Source organism: Juglans microcarpa x Juglans regia, chromosome 3D (genome assembly GCF_004785595.1).
Source record: "Juglans microcarpa x Juglans regia isolate MS1-56 chromosome 3D, Jm3101_v1.0, whole genome shotgun sequence".
Taxonomy (NCBI): domain Eukaryota; kingdom Viridiplantae; phylum Streptophyta; class Magnoliopsida; order Fagales; family Juglandaceae; genus Juglans; species Juglans microcarpa x Juglans regia.
The window spans coordinates 28,310,873-28,337,067 of record NC_054598.1 but is presented as its reverse complement, the minus strand read 5'-3'; the positions used below and the strand labels follow the sequence as shown (position 1 = coordinate 28,337,067).

General features: G+C 38.3%; 1 protein-coding gene and 1 long non-coding RNA gene across 2 annotated transcripts; one reads left to right on the top strand and one right to left on the bottom strand.

The window, feature by feature from the left end:
* The first annotated feature begins 1,819 nt into the window (after positions 1 to 1,819).
* LOC121253937 lies at positions 1,820 to 26,156 on the top strand. Its single transcript, XM_041153866.1, is given in 14 exon segments — positions 1,820 to 4,518; positions 6,049 to 6,173; positions 6,416 to 6,515; positions 6,620 to 6,758; positions 6,868 to 6,931; positions 9,330 to 10,098; positions 11,575 to 11,901; positions 13,024 to 13,069; positions 13,072 to 14,396; positions 14,482 to 14,554; positions 14,636 to 14,721; positions 17,623 to 17,742; positions 21,045 to 21,115; positions 25,859 to 26,156. Coding segments are annotated over 14 exon segments (5,355 nt in total). The 5' UTR covers positions 1,820 to 2,451; the 3' UTR covers positions 25,902 to 26,156.
* Positions 6,306 to 16,130, bottom strand: LOC121253938. Its single transcript, XR_005938536.1, has 3 exons — positions 15,999 to 16,130; positions 8,317 to 8,319; positions 6,306 to 6,317 (listed from the first exon to the last, which is right to left on the bottom strand). It is a non-coding gene; the product is annotated as an uncharacterized LOC121253938 (long non-coding RNA).
* Positions 26,157 to 26,195: the final 39 nt, after the last annotated feature.

The window sequence follows — 26,195 nt, the reverse complement described above, 5'->3', positions numbered from 1 at the left end:
CACCCTGGCGACGGCTTAAGCCACTTTACTATTTTACAACAGTTAGCTTTTAATCCGCAGTGCCTTTGGGATCATGCCATCCCAGTGAGACAACCTATTGGGATTCTTAGCCACATGACGAAGGGAGCCTATGCACACACAAATAGAATGAACAACAGCTTCATAAGTTTCCAAATTGCCTTCCATTCGAGCAAGACATCTTCTCCTCCAAAGACGCCAAGTAACAATGATGGGCATGATACCGATTATAAAACTCACCTGGGAGGAAGAGCTAGCACGCCTGAACCAAGTCACAGAATTAAATTTCCAAGATCTATCCAGAGGAATACTAAAAAGGTTGCCAAAAAATGACCATACTTTTTGAGGAAATTCACTCTCAAAGAGAACATGGTTAATATCTTCATGATGGCCTACAATTCAACAATCACATTTGGAAACAAGGAGAATGTCAATACCGCACAATCTATCATCCACACTCAAGGCCGTATGCCAAGCCATCCAAAAATGGATATATATTTTTAACGGAAGACTTTTATGCCAAATCCAAGTATGCCAATCAAGAGAGGAACATCTAAAACGAATACAATGCCATGCAGATTTGGTAGAGAACATACCTGTCTCCGTAGGAGTCCAAACTAGTACATATTTTCTGGAATTAGGCCAAAATAAAGCGACTAACCTCAATATGTCTTGTTTCCATTTCCCCCGTCATAAAAAAGGGCTTAATAAAATTATAGTCTCATCCTTTCTTGAAAAAAACTCAACATGGAATAATTATTAAAAAATTTCAGAGAATAGATTTTTAGTGTTCTCATATTATCATAAGATGACATATAATTAAAAATTCATGTTTATATAAACAATTTTAATAATATAATAGAAACTAATTCAAAAAAATAATATAATAGAAATAATCTCCACCAATTTATAAATATATTTCTTTAATATTTAATGAGAAATGCCTCGTTGGGATAGTAAAATGAGATGATATGTGAATAATAGTGAAATAATTTATGAATAGTAGCAAAATATTTGAGTTAATATGTTTTATGGGATTTTAGAAAAAGAAAGAGAAAAAGTTAAATAAAAATATTATAAAATTAAAATATTATTAGAATATAACTTTTTAATACAATTTTTATTTTTGAATTTGAAAAAGTTAATTTTATTTTGAATTTTGTTTAGAAAATTGTAATAATTAAATTAAAAATTAAAAATTTATATTTATGATATTTGAATATTAAAATAAAATAAAATAAAATAAGATGAAAAGAGATAAATTGTAATCTAAGTACCTCATCATCTCATTTTAGAGCATTGGTAATAGACTAGTCAAATGTCAATGTAAATTCAATTTTTAGTTAGATATGAGAAAAAACCTCCATATGGGACTAGTCAATGGTCTAAAGTTTAAGACTTGATGAATAGTAAATCTTAAGTCCTCTCCAAACATAGCTAGCTATTATTCACAATAGAAAGTAATATTTAATTATTTCATCACTTCTCTCTCTCTTTGAATGGTAAAACATGTATGGCATGCACATTATTTCTACTGATTGATAAAGTAGACACATTATTTTTACAAAATATAAAGATCTAAAAAATATATAAATTGTATTTGTAAAAATAAAAAATAAAAAATATTATATTATATTATTATTTTAACTTTATAATGACTAGTCTAATATAAACTCACTTAGTCAAAAATTAATATTATAACTAAAAATTAAAATTCTAACTAAACTTTAAACTTGACAATTCCTTATTAATGCTCTTACGTTGTAAATAGTTATTAATTTTCGTCTTGGACGAAACATAGAACCAACGAATGATTCGACTCCCAACACTGTGTAGGAGGGATTTCTGTGTAGGAGGGATTTGGAATCTGGACCACATATGCCCCCCCGACCGCAGTTCCAGAGGTGCTCGACAATATTACTCCCTGGTCGCCTTGTTTTACCAACTTTTACATCCAGATCTAGACGGTGGAAATCTGAACTCAAGTCCCCGAGTTGTAACCTAGTAATCCGTCCGTCCGACCGTCCCAGGTAGATAATTTAGAGACGAGGGACCGGGTGCCAACTGCCAAGCGCAAACCCCCCAAAGAGTGGTCCCCTGACCCCTCCTCAATCGTGCAAAAAAAGTAAACGTATAGACTACTGAGTGTTTTAATCCACAGTTAATGTCAATGGAACCTTTGCGGCCTCCCGGGTCCTCCTCCAGACTATAGCATTAATGATTTTTTTGGGGGGCTAAGAGCTTGATATTTTTCCAGCTTGAGAGGTTCTCTCTCATTTTTGAAGGGATTGTCGAAATGAGAAATGGAGGACCCTTCTCGTCAGTACCGGAAGTGCAGGAGAAGAGGGACTCCGAATTAGGTGTGTAGTGAGCAAGCCCTTGGGTGGTAAAAAGCACCATCTCTATGCTGTTCTGAGGAACTAGTGGAATTGGATGGAGAAGGTTTCTGGTGAAAATGGCGGGGAAGGGGAAGTGGTTTCCGAGATAAGTAAGAGAAAACGGCAGAGGGTTGAAAACAGTCTGGGAAATGAAGGTGATGGAGTTCAAGGGTGGTTTGGTGGGGGGAATGCCAAAGGTCTTAGTGTCGGGGAAGAAATTGCGCGGCTGTTTGGTGAGGTCAGTGATGTAAGTGGCGGTCTGGGTCTTGATGATGGAAGTTTGCAGCTTTGGGCTGGTGGAGATGGTCAAGAAATTAGCGAAGCTGCGTGTGGAAATGGCAGTCAAATTCTTGGCGATGTACGCGAAGGAACTCAAGGTGGGTATGGTGAAGTCATCGGTGGAAATGATGGTCTAGGTCTTGATGGTGAAGCAATTCAGCTTTGGGGCAGTCAAGATGCTTGTACAAATGGCGGTGGGATTCCTGGTGACCGAGGAATTCAGTTGGACGGGCTTGGTGAAACTACATGTGAAACTGATGGCCTTATTCTTGGTGGTGGCGAAGAAGTTCACGAGGCGTATGGAGACGTTATGAGCGGAAACGGTGGCCTTAATAACGGTAAAGCTGTTCAGCGTTGGAGCTGTGGAACTGCATGTGGAGAAGACTGTAGCGGGGTTCTTACCAGTCAAGGACTTCAGTTGGGTGGTTCTATTGAGAATGCTTATGACAAAAATGGTCTGGATTTTAGTAGTCAAGGATTTCAAGGCTTCTTTAGTAAAATCAGCGGGGAAAATCTTGTTGATGAAAGAATTCAAGCCCTTTTTGGTGAAGCGAGCTATGGAAACAGTGGCTTGAGTTTTGGTGATGGCATCCAGTTTTGGTGCGGGGAAGCGGCCTGTTCAAATCTTGATGGTAAAGGACTCCAGGGTCGATTTGGTGATAATGCATGTGGGAATGGAGGTGGGATCCTTGGAGGTGAAACAATCCAAAGTGGGTATGGTAAAATTGGAGGTGGAAATGGTGACAGACAAGAGGTGGCTGGGTCAAAAGGAAAGCGTGGTCGGCCAAAGGGATCAAAGAACAAGAAGAAATTTTTTTATGCTGACGATAAAGAGGGCATTGAAAGGTTGGGTGGAGCTGCCGGTGAAAATGGAGTTAGAGATGAGGTTGTTAAGTCGGAGAGCAAGCGGGGTAGGCCAAAGGGTTCAAAGAATAGAAAGAAAATTCTTGAAATAGGCAGAAATGAGGGAACGCCAGGTGACATTGTTGGTGGAAATCGCAATGAGCGGGGGATTGTCTGTCTGACAGCTCTGGACAACGAGAGGCTAATTCATGAAAAAGATATAGGTCTGGCTGTTGAAGAAGCCTTTGCTCCTAGTGAACCTGGACATGGGATCGTCAGGGCAAAGAAAAAGCGTGGTCGACCAAAGGGTTCAAAAAATAAGAAAAGAAATCTGAGAATGCCTGGTGAAATAGAAACAAATGATGGCAGTGATGGAATTTTTCCGCCTACTGATTTAGTGAATGAGAGGCAGACTCCTGTATTCGAGGAAGAGAGGAAGTTTCCTGTTGAAGCCACTCCTGGTAGTGAAGGCCGGAAGGAGATTCCCAGGCCAAAGGATAAGCGTGGTCGACCAAAGGGCTCGAAGAATAAGAAAAGCATGGCAGGTCACGAAAATGTAGAAATAGCTGGAAAAATTGTGGGTGTTAATGATATTTGTGATAAATCAGTTTGGCCAACAGAATTGGGGAATGAGATGCAACCTTTTGTGGGTAAGGAAGATAGGGGATTTCCTTCGGAATCCACTAATGATAATAAATGTGGAAATGAGATTTTCAGGAAAAAGTTTAAGCGTGGTCGACCTAAGGGCTCGAAGAATAAGCAGAAAATTCTTGCGGGTAAGGAAAATCAGGGAATACCCTGCACAATCGTGGGCAGTAATGATGGTATCTGTCTTGAAACTTCATTGAGGTCTGAGGGTGAGAGGCCTACTGTTGCAAATGAAGAAGATCGGAAAAGGCCTAGAGGGAGGCCCAGGAAGTTCAACAACCGACAGAGAGACTCTGGGGGCATTAGGAAGGGAAGATCAGCCGAGAATGGATTGGAAAGTTCGGGATTATCAGTGAGTTCCTTTGCATTTATCTCTACTCTTGCTGGTCATTTTGGATTATGATTTCACTTGTTAATAGGTAATAAATTAGAGGAAAGAAAGTTAGTGCCGTTACCATCATATTGGTCTGTTATTCTAGTATGTCACTGCAAAACTAATGTGAGCTTCCATGCTATGGTTTTTCTGATAACTTGGCAGCCATATGACTTTTTCCTAGATTTGAATAAGTTAATATCCTCACCTCCAATGTGTGTAGTTGTTGGCCATCCTACTCTGCAGTGCTGGTGCCGACTGGCATTTATGCACATAACCGGCTTGGAAATTGTGGCTTTTCTTTCAAAGGGCATCCCAATCTAGAAATTGAAGGGCATAATTATGACAACCCAGGAAAAGTACTAGCCACATCTGCACTATAACTTTAAAAGGATTAGTCTGTTTAAAACTTTAGTAGAATCACATAATATGTATAGTTTCACCTAATAAGCGGCCAATGTATAACTTAGCAGCCATGACTACCTTTGTACCCTAACCACTCTATATGGGCTTTTTCTATTTCAAATGCGGGACTAGGGTCTTACAAACTCCCTCTCTTAAATTCTTGACGTCCTCGTCAGAGTCAAATGTCTTGTAATGCTTTGGTAGCGCATGATTGTCCTTACTAGGTGGCTAAGCTACCATATGTTAACGATACATCAAAAGCATTGGCTGGTCACGGTTCCCACATTGGCTACTTGTTACATTTAGGCACCGCCTAACAATTAGCCAATGTGGGAACTTAGCACCCGTGACTACCTTTACAACTTATCCACTCTATGTGAGATTTTTCTATTCCAAATGTGGGACCTAGGGTATTACACTATACAGTCATAACCTAAATTCCTATGGGCAAGGGAAGTCCACTTTCTTCCAATTTCCCTTCTCTTCTATGGGGCTGCAATGTAGCAATTCCAGAAGTTCCCCTTATATGCAAAGTTTAGTTGCTTCAAAACAATGATATGGAAGGTACGTTCTATTAAATGATTAAAGTCGGCAAAGGGCAAGGGTCAGTTAGAATTTATCTGTCAAATAAATAGATATATGAAATGGAAGATGTCTAGTGATCATTTCTGTCATGGCAATGGTTAATATCATAGATGTTTAGTTGCTTCCATGGTCTTCCAACAACCAATTTATTTGGGAGTAAGTGTACTGATGTTACATAGCACCCTGATTATGCTAGTTCTACTGTTCTGAGCACAAAAATGAATCAAACTGGTTGCAAAGGTAACAATGAGTGTTGAAAGTTGAGATCCAGATTTTTACATCATTAATGTGCCAATGATCCAACTCTCTTACATATAACTCGTCCCCCTACCCACCCCTTTTCTTCATCATGGTGCCATAGTGTAGCTTTAACAGAGGTCACAAAAGACTGCTGTATATGGTCTACTATCCTAATTGTATTATGTATTGTTGTTGAAAAGTTATGGTTATGGTTTCAAAATAGTTTAGCATTCAAGTGTTCAATTGCAGCATGCTTTTCTAACTAGGTTTTTGTTTTAGGATGATACTAGCAATAAAAGTCAAAGGAGCTTAAGGTGCCACCAGTGTGGGAGAAATGGTAGAAGAGACGTTGCTTGTTCCAATTGCAAAAAGAAACGCTATTGCTACACGTGCCTTGCAAAGTGGTAATAATTACTCACAAGCTCTTTTAGCAACCCTAGCCTTTTGAGTTCAGCAGCTTTATTGAAACCGCTAAAGAAGTTTCAGCTTATGTTTAGCAAAAGAGCTTGTGGTTCATTTTGTTTTTATAAAAAGGTTGATTCTGTTAACTTGGGACATTTTTTAATGGACCTCACTTCTATTTGTTTGCTGATAGGAAATGGTTCTCATCCAATTGTTCTAATGGTACTGAAAAATAACTGTACAGGTACCCGGAGAAAACAAGAGAGGATGTAGAAATTGCATGCCCATTTTGTCATGGTATTTGCAATTGCAGAGTATGCCTCAAGGACGATTTAAATGTGATGGTTTGTACCTTTTGTTATTTATTCTTTCTTTCTTCTTTCCATTACATTTGCTGTGGTTCTTCATGATATTTTCTATATGCCAAATAAGTATTTAGTTTTATCAGGAGGGACAAGAACCAGAAGATATGGATATCAGTGAGAAATTGCAAAAGTTGCTTTACTTGCTATGTAAAACTCTGCCTCTCCTTAGGCATATTCAACAGGAACAAAGCTTTGAATTAGATGCCGAGGCCGGCATATGTGGTATTGCATTTTGATACAATAATCAATCTATAAGTTTGGTAGTTTAGTTTCTTTACTTGAGAGATGATTCAGAATTCCCAGATAATGTGATTCACTTTCTTGTCTGTAGGGATCAAAATTAAGGAAGAGGACATTTCAAGAGCTGTACTTGACGATGATGATAGAGTCTATTGGTACCATCTTGTGCTCTCTGATGGTTGAAACTGAAAAATCTGTTATTTATAAATTGAACTTCTGGTATATTTATTTGCATATTATTTTGACTTTGGTTATTTTATGTTTAGAAAGAATTCAAAATCCCTGTGAAAGTGATAATGGGGTTGGACATGGGCTGAGTCTGACTGTTTCAGAAGTTTGATTGGAAACATTTTAGAATCAAACTTGGTAATAAAGGGAATCACTTTTTGCGTACCTTAGATAAAATTAATTATACGTAAATTTTGGTATCAAGAGAGAAGCTGACTACTTATAATTTTACTTGTTCATGTTATTTGGGATTTTGTTATTTGTATAATTACTTTCATCATCCCTGTGCTGTCTGGGCATGAGTTCACCCCTTGTTTGCATGCCCTGTCCATAGTTTCAGCCCCTTACTTTTATTTATTCTTTTTAATGTAATAAGATTAGTGTTATTTCATCAAATTCATGTAAGTCTGCAGAAAAACATATTATACAAGCAGTTTTTTAATGCTAACAAACCACATCAGTTATTGAGAATTGTTGCTTCGTGGTCCAGATTTTATTATTATGAAAAATTTGGGTATTATCCCCATGTACTTTATCCTAATTGTGATCCGCTCCCTATGCAACGTTTTTGAGGAATAACCCCTCATGCTAGGACAAACTTGAAATTGGCCCATCAGTTTTTTCTTTTTCTTTTTTTTTTTATGAGTAAAATAAAATTTTATTGAAACAAGCAAATAGGCATAACCCTAGTAAACAGGAAGTATACATCAGAGAACACCCACTTACAAGTTAGGAGCTAGAAAGTGATACATAAAGTCATGAAAGCTGGCTCCATTAAACACACTGGCAGAAGCCCAAAGAAATAAAGTATGGAAAAAGAAACTTCTAAGCTCATCCCAAGAATGTTCCCTATCTTCACCATGGCTAACCCATCCTCTTTTTTACAACAGGAACAGAGGATTTTGATGAACTCAGTTCCCTGAGAGTGTCAGTGAAACAGCTCCATCCCTTCCCATCCATGCCCTCTGGGATGATGATGAAACCTCTCCTACCACCATCCCCATACTCCGCTATCACCAAATAACACCCATAGTAGTTTGCACATCCCTGTGTCAGAAAAGCTCGGTTTCCAGCATGCGAAGTCTCGTAGAACTCACTACCTTCTGAAGTGGCATATGCAGCAACCGTTTTCACCAACCAGCCCACCGTTGCCTTACCAATCATAATAAGCCCATCAGTTATCGAGAATCTTTTCTTCGTGTTGTAAATTTATTACTGAGGAAAATTTGGTCAGTAACCCCTTGTACTTTGCCCCATTGAGATTTGCTCCCTTGGCAATTTTTTTTGAGAAATAATCTCCATGTGCTATGACAACCTTGAAATTTTCCCCTATGTTACTAATTCTGTCCACTTTACTTGAGTGAAAACCTACAAACTGCCACATGAAAATTTCATTTTTTTACTTCATAAGTTAAAAAAAAATAAAAATTAAACTCAAAACAGAAATAAAAATAAGTAAAAAAGCAAAAAGACGGCCACCAAGGCGGCCCAAGGGGTGGTTGGCCAACTTGTAGCTGTTGAATCCATTTGGTTTGGTGACTATGGGGTGGTCCAAGATTGGCCATCCTATAGTGGCTGAATCTGGCCATGCCACAAAGGCCACTAGACTTGGGCCACCATGGGGTGGTCAAATTCAAGCCCCCATGGTGACCCTGCAGAGAGGGGAGGTCTCTTGTCCATGCCTGTTCTTTATTTTTTACTATTATTTTAAAAGAAATAAACGTTGCAGTCGTGAGTGTGCAAGCACCGTGCAATCACTTTAAAAAAAGTGAATAAATATGAGATCTATATGAAAAAAATTAATTTTTTAATAGTGGACCCCATTCTTTTTCAAATCGACTACATGGCGCTTGTGCATTCCACGACTGAATGTAGCATTACTCTTATTTTAACTCTTTTTTATTTATATTTTTTAATTTAAGCATATTTTTAAATTAAAAAAAATGAATTTTCCACGTGGTAGTTTGTAAGATTGCCACATGTTTTTGGTTAAGTAGGGTGGACGGAGTTATTAATGGTAGGGGCAAATTTCAAGTTTGTCATAGCACATGGGGTTATTTCTAAAAAACCAATAGGGGCGAATATTAATGGTAGGGGCAAATTTCAAGTTTTTCATAGCACAGGGGGTTATTTCTCAAAAACAAATAGGGGCGAATGTCAATTGAGGGAAAGCACGAGCGCACCTTCTGTATTCCTGAGTCACAATGGTCAGTGTGACTCAGTACTAGCTCTGAATATGCATTCAAAATGCACTGGAACTTCTGCTTTAGTGATTTTCTGTTCATGACGTCCTAAACTTGTAATTGTGCTCAACTTGTTTAACAGTGACAATTGCAATACATCCATTGTCAACTTCCACAGAAGCTGCTCCAATCCTGATTGTTCGTATGATCTCTGTCTCACGTGTTGCCAAGAACTAAGAAAAGGATTTCAGCATGGAGATGAAGAAGCGGAATCTTCCCACAGACAGTTTTTTGAAGGACTATGTGGTCAAAACACAGAATTGAATGGTCAGACTGAAAATGGGAAGAGATGTGGTGCGGAAAGCGATATGGCCCTTCCTGTGACTGAGGGGATAGCATACATGTCATGTAATTTTCCTGATTGGAAAGCAGAGGCTGGTGGTAGGATTCCTTGCCCTCCAAAGATACGAGGAGGTTGTGGTAATGAGATGCTTGCACTGAGACGTATATTTGAAGCTAATTGGGTCTTCAATTTGATCAAGAGTGCAGAAGACCTCCTTTGCAATTATCAGCCACCAGATAATGACTTTTCTCTAGGATGTTGTTTGTGCCATCCCATGGCAGGCGATAGGGTAAGAGATTCTGAAGTAAGGCAAGCAGCACATAGGGGGAGCAGTAATGATAACTTTCTCTATTGCCCAAATGCTGTTCACTTGGAGGAAAATGAATTTGAACATTTTCAAATGCATTGGTCACGAGGTGAACCTGTCATAGTTAGAAATGTGCTTGAAAAGACTTCCGGTCTTAGTTGGGAACCAATGGTCATGTGGAGGGCTTTTGTTGGGGCAAAAAGGAAATTGAAAGAGGAGGTAGCCAGCTTTAAAGCTATTGATTGCTTAGATTGGTGTGAGGTATGTATTCACTCTTTCGCTTTGAGATTTCAATTCACTCTTCTTCTCATTACTCAATTTTCTCCCCCTTACCCTGGCCCTCTCATGTATGACAATATTTAGTGTATCTCTTGAGTGGCTAGTGGGAATTTTTTCAATTATTTTTGTAATGTGATCATCTGAAATCACATTTATATTCTCCATTGAATGCAGTTTTTAGTGGATGATAGCTTCTGCTTCGCAATCCACAGACCCTACTGCACAATTACTGCCACCTTGTAAATGGAACTTGTTTTTTCACCATTTAAAGTTCTATTGCACTTGTTCAATATCTTCTACAACTAAAATAGGACTGTGTTTTCAGTGACACTTTTGTCTATATGAAATTGCACAGAGCTGAGGGTTCAAGCCTGACAGTCCTGACCTACCATACAACTAATGTTGAGGACAGGAATCTTTTTCCAAATGAGTGGCAACACTTATGCTTGACTGATACACTATCATACTATATTGCATGTGCATTCTCTCAAGTTGAGAGGCTATTGAGAATATCATTATGCCATTGTGTTTGTGTTCACCCTGCTTTTTTCGAATGCCTCAGTGTTTGGAGTCCCCCCCCCCCCCCCCCCCCCCCCCCCCCCAAAACACAGATCCCCCACTTATTAGGTCCACAATTTTAGGTTATTTAAAGGGTTGAGTGCAATTTGGACCCTCTTGGTTTAACCTCCCATGATAGTTGGTTTGTACTTCTAACAGTTAGACCAAGCTCCAACTGAATGGTATGTGTTTCTAAACTTAATTCTGTTGGGGGTAGTGTTGTCAAAAGTCTCAAATAGCATCAAATCTTCATATGATTGTTGTATGCACCTGTTCTAACTCTTTATTTACTCACTCAACTACATTGAAACACTCAGCAGCAAAAGCTTATTGTTTAAGTTGCATCTAGAGGGGTTAATTTAAAATTTATTGAAAGTATTGTTGCAATTCACTTCAAAATTGATTGAAGAATCACTCGGGAATTGTATACCTTTCCTTGAAAGCTCAGACTTATTTCTGTTTTTATGTTGTTGTGAGTAAAATAGACAGGTTTTGTCCTCTGTAACGCTTTCTGAGCATTGCCATTTTGTGGTATATCTTACTATCCTTTGATCTGTTGAACTTGGGGTATTTTAGATTTTTCCTATTTTGTCTTGATGTGCCTTAATTAAAGCTTACCAGTATGTACAAATTGTCGATTGCATGAAATTTTTGCTCTTCCTGAATTTTGGAAAGGAAATGGACAGACCATGCAGTTATTTCTTGTTGATGAGATGAGGATTAGGAGCATTCGGCTTGTAATATGTAAGACAGTTTATTGTGCACGTTGCACATGAATTTATCTGCCAATGCATTGCCTGCTAGCTTGGCATGCAGTTGGCTTACATGCTTTTCTTCCAGAAAACAATATTTCCTTGCAATTTCAATCTGTGAACTCTGTGCTCTTGATTGGGATGGCAGGTTGACATTAATATCTTCCAGTTCTTCAAGGGCTACCTACAGGGTCGTAATTATAGGAATGGGTGGCCAGCAATGTTGAAGCTGAAGGATTGGCCTCCATCAAATGCTTTTGAGGAGTGTCTGCCAAGGCATGGTGCCGAATTTGTTGCCATGCTTCCCTTCGGTGACTATACCAATCCTAGATCTGGGCTTCTGAATCTAGCTACAAAGCTTCCTGCTGTTTTGAAGCCAGACCTGGGACCCAAAACATACATTGCTTATGGATCTTTGGAAGAACTTGGTAGAGGTGATTCAGTAACAAAGCTACACTGTGACATTTCTGATGCGGTATGAATAACTTTATATACTTTATGCGTATGTTATCTTCATAGATTGTTTCTCTCTCTCTTTTTCTGGCATTTATGACAGCTTGTTATAATGCTGCTCTCTGCCTGCTTCACCTTCACTGTAGTTATCTAATTGAGTTGTGATTTACTTAAGTTCAGTGTGTTTCATCAATCAAATTGTTTTTCCTGAAGCACAAATATGAACATATTGATTTTCATACTCTGGTTATATTTTTCTTATGCTTCACGGGTCGTCTTTATACAAAACATAGCAGAGAACTAGATTTTCAACGACTTAGGATGGTGGTGTAAGGATTTTTCTTTTTGAAAAAAACCTGGATTTTCAACACCTTAGGGTACTGGCACTTACAAAAAAAAGAAAGAAAGCAAAGGTACTGGTAGGTTTTTTCTTTTTGGCTTTGTTACTTGTTTCTGTGTTTTGCTCTGTTCAGCCAGTCAAGAACAAGTGTGTTGAGGAAAAGTTCATTTTGAGAAGCTAGTTGTGCTGTTTTGGTCTAGGGATAGCTTCACAGTGTTTTTCGATCTTGATAAAAGGTTGATGTTATGGAGTAGGGTCTTACAGGGTAGTAGGAGATTGGTTTCTGATGCATATGATACTCAAGGTCCTTGTATGCATTTTCTTTTCTCTCTCCCTCTCCTCTTTCCGGTTCAGGTATTGGAATGAATTATATGGTCTGCATTTTGGTACCTGGTGTTTAACTTACTTTTGTCTGACCTCATTTGATGTGCAAATTATTTTTTTGTTAATTCTCTCTGGGATTGCATTGCATTGATGTGCCACATGCTACCTATTTGTAAACAATGTGAATGCTAGTGACTGCTTATTTACATATATTTTCTTTACTCATAAAGAAGAAACTTTATCTTGTCTAGTTTCTTAACCTCCAAGAGATTGGAATCATATTTTTCCTAGAATATCTGATGCAAGTTTTCCATAATGCTTCTTGTATCATGGGTTCTATTAAAAACCTTTTTGATTTTATGAATTCCTGACATGCTTACAGAGACTTTTCGTAGATGTATTTTCTTTTATGGTTCCCATTGATAACCTTTTAAAGCCATTAGCTGCTACTTCAACTTCTAATTTATTACTCCTGCTTAGGTTAATGTTCTGACACACACAAGCGAGGTAAGGATTCCTCCAGGACAACAAAAATCATAAAGAAGTTAAAGAAAAAACATGAAGCTGAATATTTGCGTAAGCTTTGTGGTGGGACCCATAAGTTTCCAGGCAAATCTAGAAGAAAGCAACCAAAGAGATCTTGCAAAGGTAAAAGCTTGGCTCATAAAAATTCTGATAAAACCGACGTTATTGAGAGTGGCTCTTTGTCAGTGGAAAGGCTGATTATAGAGGAAGGAACACTGGATGGAAAACAAAATAAATCCTTGAGAAGTAATGGGGAGAGGATAAGTAATGTGGTTAAGAAAGAGGTTGAATTGATAAGATGCTCATCAACATGCGATGTCCTTGCTAAAGATACCTTTTTACCTGAAAGCATGGAACTCGTAGAAAGCACAAAAGACAATAAGGAAAATGAAAGAGCTTCTGGTGTGAAGGTAAAAGTTGACGAGTTTTGCTCTGTTGAAAATCAGCCTGACACATGCACAAGCTTGATTGAATTGAATTCCTCCATTGTGCCTAATTGCATGAGTGAGGACTTAAAACCAGATGTGACTGAACTACCTATATTTAAAGGATTTTGCATTTGCCAATGCAGGGATATAGAGAACATTTCACTTAATGAGATAAAAACTGGTACAAACCTTCCTGCTACTCTTGAAGTATGTTGTGCGAGATGCAAACTCATCACTAAGAGGAATATCTTATCATTAGCTGAAGTGGAGTGTGGTAGCAATGGTCCTTCTGATCGACTATATTCCCGTAATGAAATGATTGAAACTGACAATCCAGAATATTACCTGCCTTCTAGTTTGACAGTGACTGGTAGGATGGCTGACGGAAATGATGTAGAGGAAGTGACATTTTTGGGAAACCGCACAGATGGCCTGAAGTTGGATCCAGTTCAGAGAAAAGTAGATCACAACTCTTTTGCAGAAAGTAGGGAAGTTCTGAATATCCCTTCTTCTAAAGAACAGGGTTCAGGCCTCACTCTTCCTACTACTAAAGAATTTTGGCCTCCTTATGAATCTGATGCTAAAGATGCAACGGTTGAAAAGGATTCATGTAATCTAAAATACTTTCATCCTTCCAAAATAACAGCAGAATTAAAGTCTGTCCATGGAAAAGATTCTACAGGTGCAACAGTTTCAGGCAATGTTAATGGCAACTTGGAGTTAACCAAACTGGAAGCAAATTTGACTGGAGATTACCCTCAAAACAATGATATGTCGAAGACTCTATATGGAGGTGCTGTGTGGGATATTTTTCGTAGGCAGGATGTACCGAGATTAATTGAGTACTTACAGAAGCATCACAAAGAATTTTGCCACATCAATAATCTTCCTGTGGATTCTGTAAGTATTATCACCTAACAGCATTGACTGTATTATTTTGACTAGTTTAACTTAAATTGATGAGCTTTGCTGGCACTTGCTTCAGGTTATTCATCCTATTCATGACCAAACTCTTTATCTAAGTGAGAGGCATAAAAAGCAGCTGAAGGAAGAGTTTGGTAAGAAACTTTATTGTCAACTAATTTAAATTACAATATCAATAAGGTGCTTATTATTGTGCAATAATGAATTATATTCAGGTGTTGAACCATGGACATTTGAGCAACACCTTGGTGAGGCTGTGTTCATTCCTGCTGGATGTCCACATCAAGTGAGAAATAGACAGGTGCAGGTCTCTTTGAATGAATTTAATTTTTTATTATAAGCTTGGCTTTTAGCAGTGCCAGGAAATCTGCTCTTCCTTTCTTCCTCTCCTGATTTGATTTCCCTACTCATCCCCCCCACCCAAACACAAAAATGAATGTCATGTAGCCCGGCATGGTGGGGTCTTGGGGTTTAGAGTGGGGCTGAAAGGGACCTACATTTTACTAGAAGAATGAGCAAAACTTTCAACTATTCAGTAACAAGTAAGAGAAGCATATTTAATTTAATCAATTCCACATTGTAGTTTGATGTAGGACTGATTTAGGAAATTTGTTTGATTTCTTCTATTTGCAAGCTGGTGTGGAAGACACACCTTCTACACTGCTTACATGGTAAGCTTTGATTTGCAAGAGATTTGATTTTTAAACTTATCTTGCAAATTATATCATGCCAAGTCAATTCATACCCTCCATACCAGTTTGCAAATAGAATTTTTCAATTTGTTTACGTGCAATGGGTTGAAGGTTAGGAGAATTTGGAATTTTAAAAGAAAGGGTCAGAGGGCTCAAAGATTGAGTGGACTAGGATTTGAGACAAATGGAGATAAGGGCAGGAACACTGTTTATTGAAGCAAACATGTTGCTGCAACTCCTGTATAATGGCTGTGTTTTGGAATTTATGAGACTTATCAACTAGTCAAACACCATCGGGTGTCATTTCTTGAATTGGCTTACCGCACTAACTGCTCATTTGAGTAGTTGAGTTTCCCTACCAGTCACCGAAATGTGCTAAGGTTTGGAAATAATTCTCCTTTTACCTCACTAGCCTTTTGGTTTGGGACCATGGGAGTGTCAACGGGTCAAGCACCAACCAACCCTGTCTCCTTGAAAATGTCAGGTAAATTCTTCCTTTGGGATAAATAAATACCTATATGAGATCTCGTAACTTCAATCCCTAAGAAGTACAGAAGTTTGCCCAGATCTTTGATATGAAACATTGTTGTAAAAATAATTTAAACTTGGTGATACCTCTTGAATTACATCCAGTGATCACAATGACATCCATTAAAGCAAGTATTATCTACCCAACATCAATGTGTAGGTAAAAAAGCTGACTGATCTGTCTAACAGTGGTGGAGACCAAAATACATTACGACCTCATAGAACTTTCCTAACCATGTTCTTGGTGACTGCTTGAGACCGTATAGCTATTTTCTAAATTTACCCACCACCTCTATAACCCCCTAAACTAGGCCAATGTATGATCCCCAATTTATTAGTACCATATTTCAAATTTCACTCACTTTATATCAATCATAGGCTATTTATCTGTCAAAAGACTGAATGAATCAGTTAGAACCAGTCGATACTAAGATGCCCCAAATTGTATCATCAGCAGAGAATTGGGTTAGACAAAGGAATCAAATGTAGTTTGGGTCTTGAATGGGCCAGGTGAGTGGATCTTGTAACATGTGACCTGAGCTGACCTGAGTTTAAGTCGAGTCAGATGGTCAATTTGACTGGGATCCCTATCTGAGCTGGCAAAGTAAGTGGGTCTCGACCCAACAGCAAAATAGATCATGTCCTAACTACGAACTCATCTCAGCCCAATCAGAAACTGGACTTCGTCCCAACAACAACTGGATCTCAGCCTAGTGTGCCCCAATACTGAGGATAAATCTTAAACAAAAATACCAGCAATCTGTCCAAGATAAGGAGTAACCTAACCGGTAACTAAGCAGAGTTCTTCCCCCGTCAACTTTGATGGTATTCTTTGCCACCCGAAACACCAATGATCACCTTGCCGACACACACAGAATATGAACACCTAGAAACTCATAAATCGATGACATACTCAAATAAGAAAATGCAACCAATACACAACCCTCGGAAACCGACTGGTGTACAAAAATGGGCCAGCACTGACTGGAGAAGAGGAATACATGCTATGGTATGATAAGACGACTTGACAATACCAATGATATTCATATTGAATGCTTGACGTATGATAAGAGGACTTTAATAAGAGGGCTTGAATATATGCTGCCCTCTATTTCATACTTGTAGAAGAGAAAGGTTACACAAGCCTTCTAGAAACATAGAGAATGGCAGCTGTTTGGGACACTTGACCAGGACAACTGGACAACTCACCTAAGCCTTCTAGAAACAACCTTCTAGGAGGGTTACATATTAGGTATTCTGGCCCTTATTTCTATGGACTACTGCTATTGATTTCAATGTTGCTAGCTTCTGTGAATTTCTTGTATCTATTTCTAGCACCCAACTCTTAACAAGGTGTTATCTCTTGTATACCTTGTGTACTTGGGCTACACCTATTCATTAGATTCAATAAAATTTTATGTATAAAAAATACGATTAGAAATTCTTGAATAATCTTGTCGAACATAATAAAGAAAATAATCCTAAAATAAAATCATGTATTGGAATTCTATGAAATTGTATATCAGCCTTTGAACTAAAAAATGAAGAACATAATTCATAAAGTAATGATCAATTTAGAAAACGTTTTAGTCCTACTACATTGTTATATTGGCTTCAAAAGCAAAAGCATATATAGTTCATACTTTGATTAGTGGCGGATGATGGCCCCACGCATGGAAAACTCTTGAGCTGCCAAAACTGAAAAAAAAAAAATAAACTCTGAAAGACAGAAAATTGTTTCATATGAATGTTCCCTCCTGTTTTATTATAAATCTTGTTTGTTAGTTCAGAAGAATACATGATGGATGAATTGATATCCGTCTTGATTGATTAATTGTGTGGAATATGATTTCAAATTGTACGAATGACGTGGAAATCATGGAGTCTTATAAGCTTTTTCAGACAGTATTTAAAGCTTTTTATTTACTTTTGTTCCCTTATTTCTATATTAAGTTGGCCCATTTCTTGTGTTCTGTTGCCAGTCATGCATCAAAGTAGCCCTTGACTTTGTTTCCCCTGAAAACGTCCAAGAATGCATTCAGTTGACAGAGGAGTTTCGCCTGCTACCAAAAAGCCATAGATCTAAGGAAGATAAATTAGAGGTAAATGTTATTTCAATTATTTTTGTGCCAACTCATCAGTTGGTTTTGCATTGTTCATAATTTGATTCTATCAATACATTTTGTGCGTAGCAGTTAATGTCTTGCCTATGTGATGTATAGAAATGCCACCGACATATATATATATATATATATATATATATATATATATATATATATATTGATCGGTAATCAAGAAATTATATTCATAAGAATAGGCAAAGCCCAAGTACACAACGAGTTTACATGAAAATTACCTAACTAGAGTTTACAACTAATAATAGAATGTCATGGACATTTAGTCCGTTACAAACAATGGCCCCCACCCATGAAAACAATGTTTTAAAGAATAAAAACTTTCAGCTCCTCCATTTTTCTCTCTTGGTTTTCGAAGCTTCTATCATTTCACTCCCTCCAAATACACCAACACATACATATAGGGACCATTTTCTAGATTGCTACAACTTGTGAGTTACCTTGGAGACCTCTCTAGCTTGCTAAAAAATCCACTAGTCTAAGGGCCATGGCCCATGATAATCCAAGTCCTGTAAAAAAATCATCCCCCATGGTCCTGGCCATCGCAATGTAGGAACAGATGGTCGACTGATTCTCCATCTTTCTTACACATGCAACACCAGTCCAACACTATTACCCGGCATTTCCTTAGGTTATTTGTAGTGAGAATTTTGCTCAATGCTGCTATCCAAACAAAAAAAGTTGCTTTTGAATGAGTTTTTGTCTGCCAAATACCCTTCCATGGGAATGTGGGCATACCTGGGCTCGTTAAAACTTTGTGAAAAGATCTGAGCATGAATTTACCTTTCTTGGAAGGGTTCCAACTCATCCTGTCCATGGTACCCTTAGTCATACGTACAAAATACAATGCCGCATAGTACTCTAAGATAACCTCCAATTCCTAGTCTTGGGCTACCCTAGTGAAATCAACATTCCATTGAGGGAGCCCACTGGAAAAAGCCAAGAGATCCACTATTGCTGCATCCTTTACTCGTGTGAGCTCAAATAAGACGGGGAAAGTGTCTTGGAGACTTCATTCACCACACCATTTGTCATACCTAAATTTGACATGAGAGCCATCACCTACTACAATATGTATATGTTTTCGAAAGATCACTCAACCCTTCCTAATGTATTTCCACAAACCCACCCCATATGGGCCATGTACCTCATTCGAGCACCAACCACCTAGCCTCCCCAACCTGTGCATCTATAAAAACTTCCACAAGGCCCCCCTTTCGTGTTGGTACCATCACAACCATTTACCTAGTAGGGCTTGGTTGAACTTCATCAAGTTACGAATCCCCAATCCACCCCTAGAGAATGGAGTACAAACCATGGACCAATTGACCAGATGGAACTTGAACTCGTCTCCCAAACCACTGCACAAGAAATCACGTTGTAGCTTCTCAATACAGTTGGCAATCTTTGTTGGGAGCAGGAACAAGGACTAAAAATAGGTGGGGAGATCAGAGAGAGTACTTCTAAGCAAAGTGAGTCTACCACCTTTAGATAAATACAACCTCTTCCAAGATGCTAATCTGCGCTCCACCTTTTCAATCACAACATTCCAGATCTGCTTTGATTTAAAGGAAAACACTCGAGGGTAAGCCAAGATACTTCAACGGTAGTGAAGATACCTTACATCCCAAGAGAGAGGCTAGAGCCGCCGCTTCAGGAATAGTCTCCACCAGTACCAATTCAGACTTTGAGAGATTAACTCTCAAACCTGAAACAGCTTCGAAACATAGAAATAGGGCCCTCAAAGATTGGATATGCCTTAGATGTGCTCCAAAATATGAGAGTACCATCAGCAAACAATAAGTGAGAAATATCAAAAGAGTCATAATTACCATTCCCCACCAGAAAACCATAGAGAAAGCCACCTTCCACAAGGCCTACATTCATCTTACTAAGAGCTTCCATGACAAATAGAAAGAGTAAGGAAGAGAGAGGATCCCCTTGTCTTAGACCACGGGAGGAGTTAAAGAAACCCACTTGTGAACCATTCACCAAGATAGAAAAACAGATTGTTGAGATGCAAAACTCCACCCAATTCAGCCATTTCTCTCCAAAACTGTATCTTGCAAGTAAATAAAGCAAGAATTTCCAATTTACATTATCATAGGCTTTTTCCATATCTAGTTTGCAAAGTAACCCAAGTTCTCGAGATTTGAGTCATCCATCTAGCACTTCATTTGCAATTAAGACTGAATCTAGTATTTGCCTACCTTTAACAAATGTGTTTTGCGGCTTCAAGATTAACTTCTCCATCACCGTATTCAATCGGTCACTAGCACTTTGGAGAGAATCTTGTAAACCCCATTCACAAGGCTAATGGGACGATAATCTCGAACATCCGCTGATCCCACCATTTTGGGAATGAGTGCTAGAAAGGTAGCATCGAGACTTTTTTCAAAGCTGGCATTATTATGGAACTCTTGAAATACCTGCATAAGGTCTCCCTTTATCACTTCCCAACAAGTTTGGAAAAAAACCCATGGTAAAACTATCAGGGCTTGGAGCTTTGTCACTAGCCATACCTCGAACGACTTTGCGTACTTCTTCTTCAAAGGGCCTCTCGAGCCACCCTGCACACTGTTGATCTAGTGCTGAAAAAGTCAAAACTATCTACTGTTGGTCTCCATGGTTGTTGTTTGGTTAGGAGATGTTCATAATACTGTACAATGTGGTCCTTGATAATTGACTAATCCGAAGAAAATACCCCATCTACTATCAATGTATCAATAGCATTGTTCCTTCAATGCAAATTAGCCACCTTGTGAAAGAACTTCGTGCACTTGTCCCCCTCCTTGAGCCATAGTGCCCTTGATTTTTGTCTCCAAGAAATCTTTTCCATTAATATTACACATTCAAGTTCTGTGACTAATTGACTTTTGCGAGTGTTTTCAGATTCAGAGAGAGTTCTCACCTCTCCTCACCCTCCAAACCCTGTAACTCCTCTAGAAGGGAACGTCGCTGTAGAATCACATTGTCAAACACTTGTTCATTCCATTGCTTCAAATAGTGTTTCAGCACTTTTAATTTTCTTGCCATTATGAAGCTCGGAGAGCCTTGGAAATCATAAGAAGACCACCATTGCCTGACCCTGTCTACAAAACCATCAGGTTTAAGCCACATATTTTCAAAATTTAAAATATCTTTTCTGCCTCCTTGGATGCACAGTCTAAGAGGATAGGGAAATGATCAGAGCATAGGGGGGATCTCAAGAGTACTGCATCTGGTGTCTAGACTTTTAATGACACTCCAGTAATTTTCTTTGTTCGTAGGTGAAGAAGATGGCACTATACACCGTTTGTGTTGCCGTAAGTGAGGCCAAATGTCTGATGTCAAAAATTGTGTAAGTACTCTTAACCTCATTACCTTCTGCCTTTCATGTTACCTTTAGAGGGCCATGTACTATTGGTTGTTAATAAAATTGGTTTTTTGGTAAGCGTTGTAAGACATGACATTAGATTGCAAGTTGACTACCATGTTCATGTTAACTGTTATAAAATACAGCATTTATTGGACTATATGGATTTGGCCATTGATGCATTACAAATGGCATATACTAGTAAAACATTTGACTGATATGAGCCACTTCAAGGGTTCTTATTTACTAAAGCTAGCATAGTATGCAATTCATCCCTGACTCTTCGTATTTTATCCCTCCAAGAAATTGTAGAAGAAATATCGTGAAGTAGAAACTTAATTTGTTTGGCTCTACAGAAAAGTTGATATATTATTCTTGTCCTTGGCATTCACCCAATGTAAGAGAACAACCCTATGGGAAAAAGAAAGGTAGTATCGACTATTATCTACAAGACCTGACCTCAATTGAGTACTACCAAGGAAAACTCTACTAGATGTGCTTACAGGAACAATTACTTTCTTCTTTACATTAAGATGTCACAAGATGACATCACATCATATACTTTCTCCTTGGGCTGATCATGTCCTCGCATTCATCCAGAACAACTGTGGAATAAGTATGTCATGTTAACAACGGTATCAGGATAATCCAAAGTCGAGCTATTATGGTTCTTACAGGCTGATAAAAATGAATCCTAATCAACTGGCAGAGTACATTTCTTCTGTTGAAACTGCGTCTAGCCCGTGATTCAACTGAATACAAGTGACTACTCTCCTCTACCTGTATTGGAAAATGGATATAAAAGACTTCTCTCTGGATATATTAACTCTAGATAGTGGATGCGCAAGGTTTTCTTCTTTTGTCTGGAAATTTCAGAGGGGACAAAGTTTAAGTCACACAATAACATGCACACGTGCTCCAGGTTGCTTTGATGTTTCAATATTACCTTAGAAAGATCATTGACTACCTCTTTTGAAAAAATAAACACGAAATTTAAGATACTTAGACTCAAGAAGAAAACTTAGTTCTTGTGTATTAATCTGTTACTCTTACTTAATAAGAGTTTTATTATTATTATTATTGTTATTATTATTATTTGTTATTCTCAGTAAGAGTTGAAAACCAAGACAGCAAGGAATTTTTGCAACAGTTCTTTTATGAACACGCTTCGAACTAAAGGACAAGACTTCACCCGAATGTTCTAATGCCTGGTTTGGATAGCAAAATCCTCTTAATTCATCTTATTTTATCTCATCTCAATATTCAAACATCAAAAACACACTTTCAATTTTAAATCTTCAACTATTTATCTAATCATTACCTAATCATTACAATTTTTTCGAACTTTCAAAGAAAATATAAAAAACACAATTCAATTTTTTCAAATACCAAAATAAAAATTATATGAAAAAATTATATTCTAATAATATTTTAATTTTAAAATATTTTTATTCAATTTTTTTTCTCATATTTTTCAAAATCTCATAAAATATATTAATTCAAATCATTTTACTGCTATTCACAAATCATTTCATTGCTATTCACAGATCATCTCATCTTCTAAGAGAGACTTTAGTAAGAGAAACAAAAGAGTTTCAAAATGTGCATTCTTAAGTGAGCAAGGTAGCTTTTGAACGAGATGTTCGAAAGCATTTGAAGTGATGGAGTTTTCTAGAGAGAAGGGAGAGGTTCTCTCTCTAAAAATAGTCGGGCCCTATTTGTCCTAGGACATCTCATTCAAAAGTTACCTTGCTCACTTAAGGATGCACATTTTGAAACTCCTTTTCCTTTCTATTTCTGATATGTGTATACACTTTTATGGTAGTGTTTTTTCCTCCTCCCTCCACCGGTTCGGTTTTGGTCAAATATACTACTTTCTGGCCGCCATCAGTCGACACGCGCCCCACCACCACATCTGCCAGCCGCTGATCTACTGGGACGACACGAAGTCACACCAAAAAGCTGGGCGCGTGGCCCTCACGCGCGGCTTGTTTCCGAGGGTGTTCCTCACGCACCGCCTCGTCTCGACGTGTTAGGGATCCCGGTCTTGTCCCTAACACTAAGGTTCACAAGCTCGTCTTGGTGTGAATGATGACCGAGTGACCTTGTCAACTTGCTTGGCCTTCAACAAAGGGATAGTGTTTGGGTGATGGAATGATGGAGATGATGATGAACTTGGGTAGGCTAAGTGTTTAGGAAAGGCAAATCAACGTGGGCGGCTAGAGACTTGTTCTTGAGTGAGGCGCCAAGATGATTGGGGGCTAGGGTTGAGTGGATGAGATGAGGCTAGGATTACGGGTTGGAGGCAACTAGGGTTGCTGTGGACTATGGGAATGAACTAGGGTTGATGTGGTCTTTGAAGATTGACTTAGGATTATGAGTGTTTGATGTAATGTGGATGGCTTGAGGGTTGTCCTTGATGTTGGAGCCTCTTGGATGATGATTAGGGTTGGTATGGTGAAGTGTAGCTAGGGTTTTGTGTGGTGGCTAAGGGTGGATTGGGAAGAAATGAACTAGGGTTGGAGTCTTGAATGAGATGCTAGGGTTTGCAAAGTGTTTGAATAAGTCTAGGGTTGCTCCTTGACTTTAGGGATTAGGAGATGGAAGATATGATTTGAATATAGCAAGATAGGATTGAGATCTTTGGTTGACTTGAGTGATTGTAGGGAATGAGAGATTTGAGGGATTGGATATGGTAGATGAGATGGAGTTTGAATGAGTCAAGGGTTGCTCATTCACTTTAGGGATTGGCTAGGATAAGATACGGAAAATAGAATTTGGATTTGAATATGGTAAGAGGATGGAGTCTTTGGTTGACTAGGTCTATAGAAGGAGTTGAGAGATTTAAAGAATTGGATGAGTGATTGGATTGAGTCAACTTTCCTTGTTGCCAAATTGGACTCTTGAGGGATGGCTAGGGTTTGTGGGAGTAAATGGAGACAAGACTCCTAAAAGGAATGGATTACCCTTATAAGGGACTTGAGGTGGACGGCTAGGGTTTTATGGTTAGGAAGATTTATGGGCAAGCCAAGTATGGTAAGTATGACTCACGGCTAGGGCTATGTGTTTGAGGGATGAAGGGCAATTATGGGAAGTGAACTATTATGGAAAGTAGGGCAACACTGAGGTTGGTCGTAGTGTATGTGGGAAATATGGCTAGGGTTTTATGGAGGAAGACTTTGGTGTGGCCGAATATGTAAGTGGAGTATATGGGCTATATGGATTGATATGGAGGGAATTAGGGTTCCTAAAGTTGAGGAACACTAATATGGTAAGAGTGAGTAGCGGCTAGGGCAAAACAAAATAAGGGAAGTTGGCAAACTTATGGAAAAGATGACAAACAATATGGTGATCGAGTATGTGGTATGAAATGGATTGAATGAGAAATGGAGTGATGAATAATATGGATGAACACGTATGAACATTCAAGAATTCAATGATGAACAACTTCACCACAAAGTCAATAATGTACAAAGATGAATGGACTCAACAAAAGAATATGAAGACTATTTTTGGTTTATATGAATATTTAGATATGCGAGAAAGTGTAGATGAACAAGATGGAAAATAAGAACAATGAAGATAATAGATGAACAATTGATGAACAAGATAACACTTCAACTATTGATTCACGGATTGCACAATAGTTGAAATAAATCTCATAGATTGATAATATGAAAATAACAAAGATAACATAAATTGGATTCACGAATTGCACCAAGTTGCAAAAACATGATAAGTTGAATCACACATATTCACAAATTGCAAGGTGTGATCCTCTTTTAGGGGATTCACGTATTGCACCCCAAAGAGCCCAAGTGCTAAGCACCGAATGATGATCTTAAGAACAAGTCTACCCACTTAGGGAATTTGCCAAAGGTTCAAAAGATGTAAACTAAATGCCTAAAAGTCCTATTTATAAAGAATACAAAGTGGAAACCCTAATAGGTCCCTTGATAAATAAAAATAAAAAAAATAAATAAATAAATCAGTAAACAAATAATAATTGTGTGGAACCCGTAGGGCCCCACGGCATTGGCTCTTGGTGGTCTTGGCTAATCCATGCATGCCTAGGACCATGTCCTAGGGTAGTTTTGGATGGGGTCTTGACACGATGGCAACACCCGTCGTACCAAAAGATTCCTCTCACCGAAATCTTTCAGATCTGGCCTCCGGCGCGTGGTTGCCATGCGCCACCACAGATGCGCGGGAAGGCAGACGACCGGCCACATATCAACCCATCCAATGTCATACTTTCTGCTATGTTATCGCTTTCTCGAACCAATGATCTTGGGAAATGGACTATGGATCTCTCCAAAAAACATTTCAGGATAACAAATTGCAGTGCACCCAACACCATTACTACTTCCAGCGGAGGCTTCACCACCACCAATGGTGGTTCCATAGTTCACATAACTTTGTTAACTGTTTATTTCTGTCTTTTAAGACGGCGTCCTCTTTGTAAGGCATGGATAGGGACTAAGAAATTGGTCCTAGAATCTTTTTTTTTTTTCTTTTTTTCTTTTTTTTCACCTCCTTTAAATTGTAATTTTTTGTACTGGGGCGTTTATTGTGGAATCCCACGCCTCCTGATGTATTATCCTTTCCCTTTTTAATAGAAATTTGCTATAAAAAAAAAATAGCTTTTGAATGATGTTCGTCGATTGTTGTGATGTACGTATACTATACTCTTTTATTGCCTTGTAATGGCTCTGGGTGACCTTGCAGTTCCTCAAATGGAGACAAGAAAGCTCAGGAGCAGGCATTTTAACATTAAAGAAAGGAAGTTGCATATCTCTGAGACATTCTGTTTTAGAATCGTTCGTCAGTGGTCATCAATGATGTTTTCCTAACCAAACTCATAAATGACTACTTGTTTTTGTCTAAAAGGTTACAGACCTGCATGAGTTTGCCCTCTACTGTACACAGGAAATATGTGTTATACAAGACTTTGCATGTAAACTATACTTTCTCCGCAGTACTCTAAACATTTTGTCAGTGATATTTAATGACTGACTTGTATGTATATGTATGTCATATAAGGCTGTCAATTTCTATGATGAAT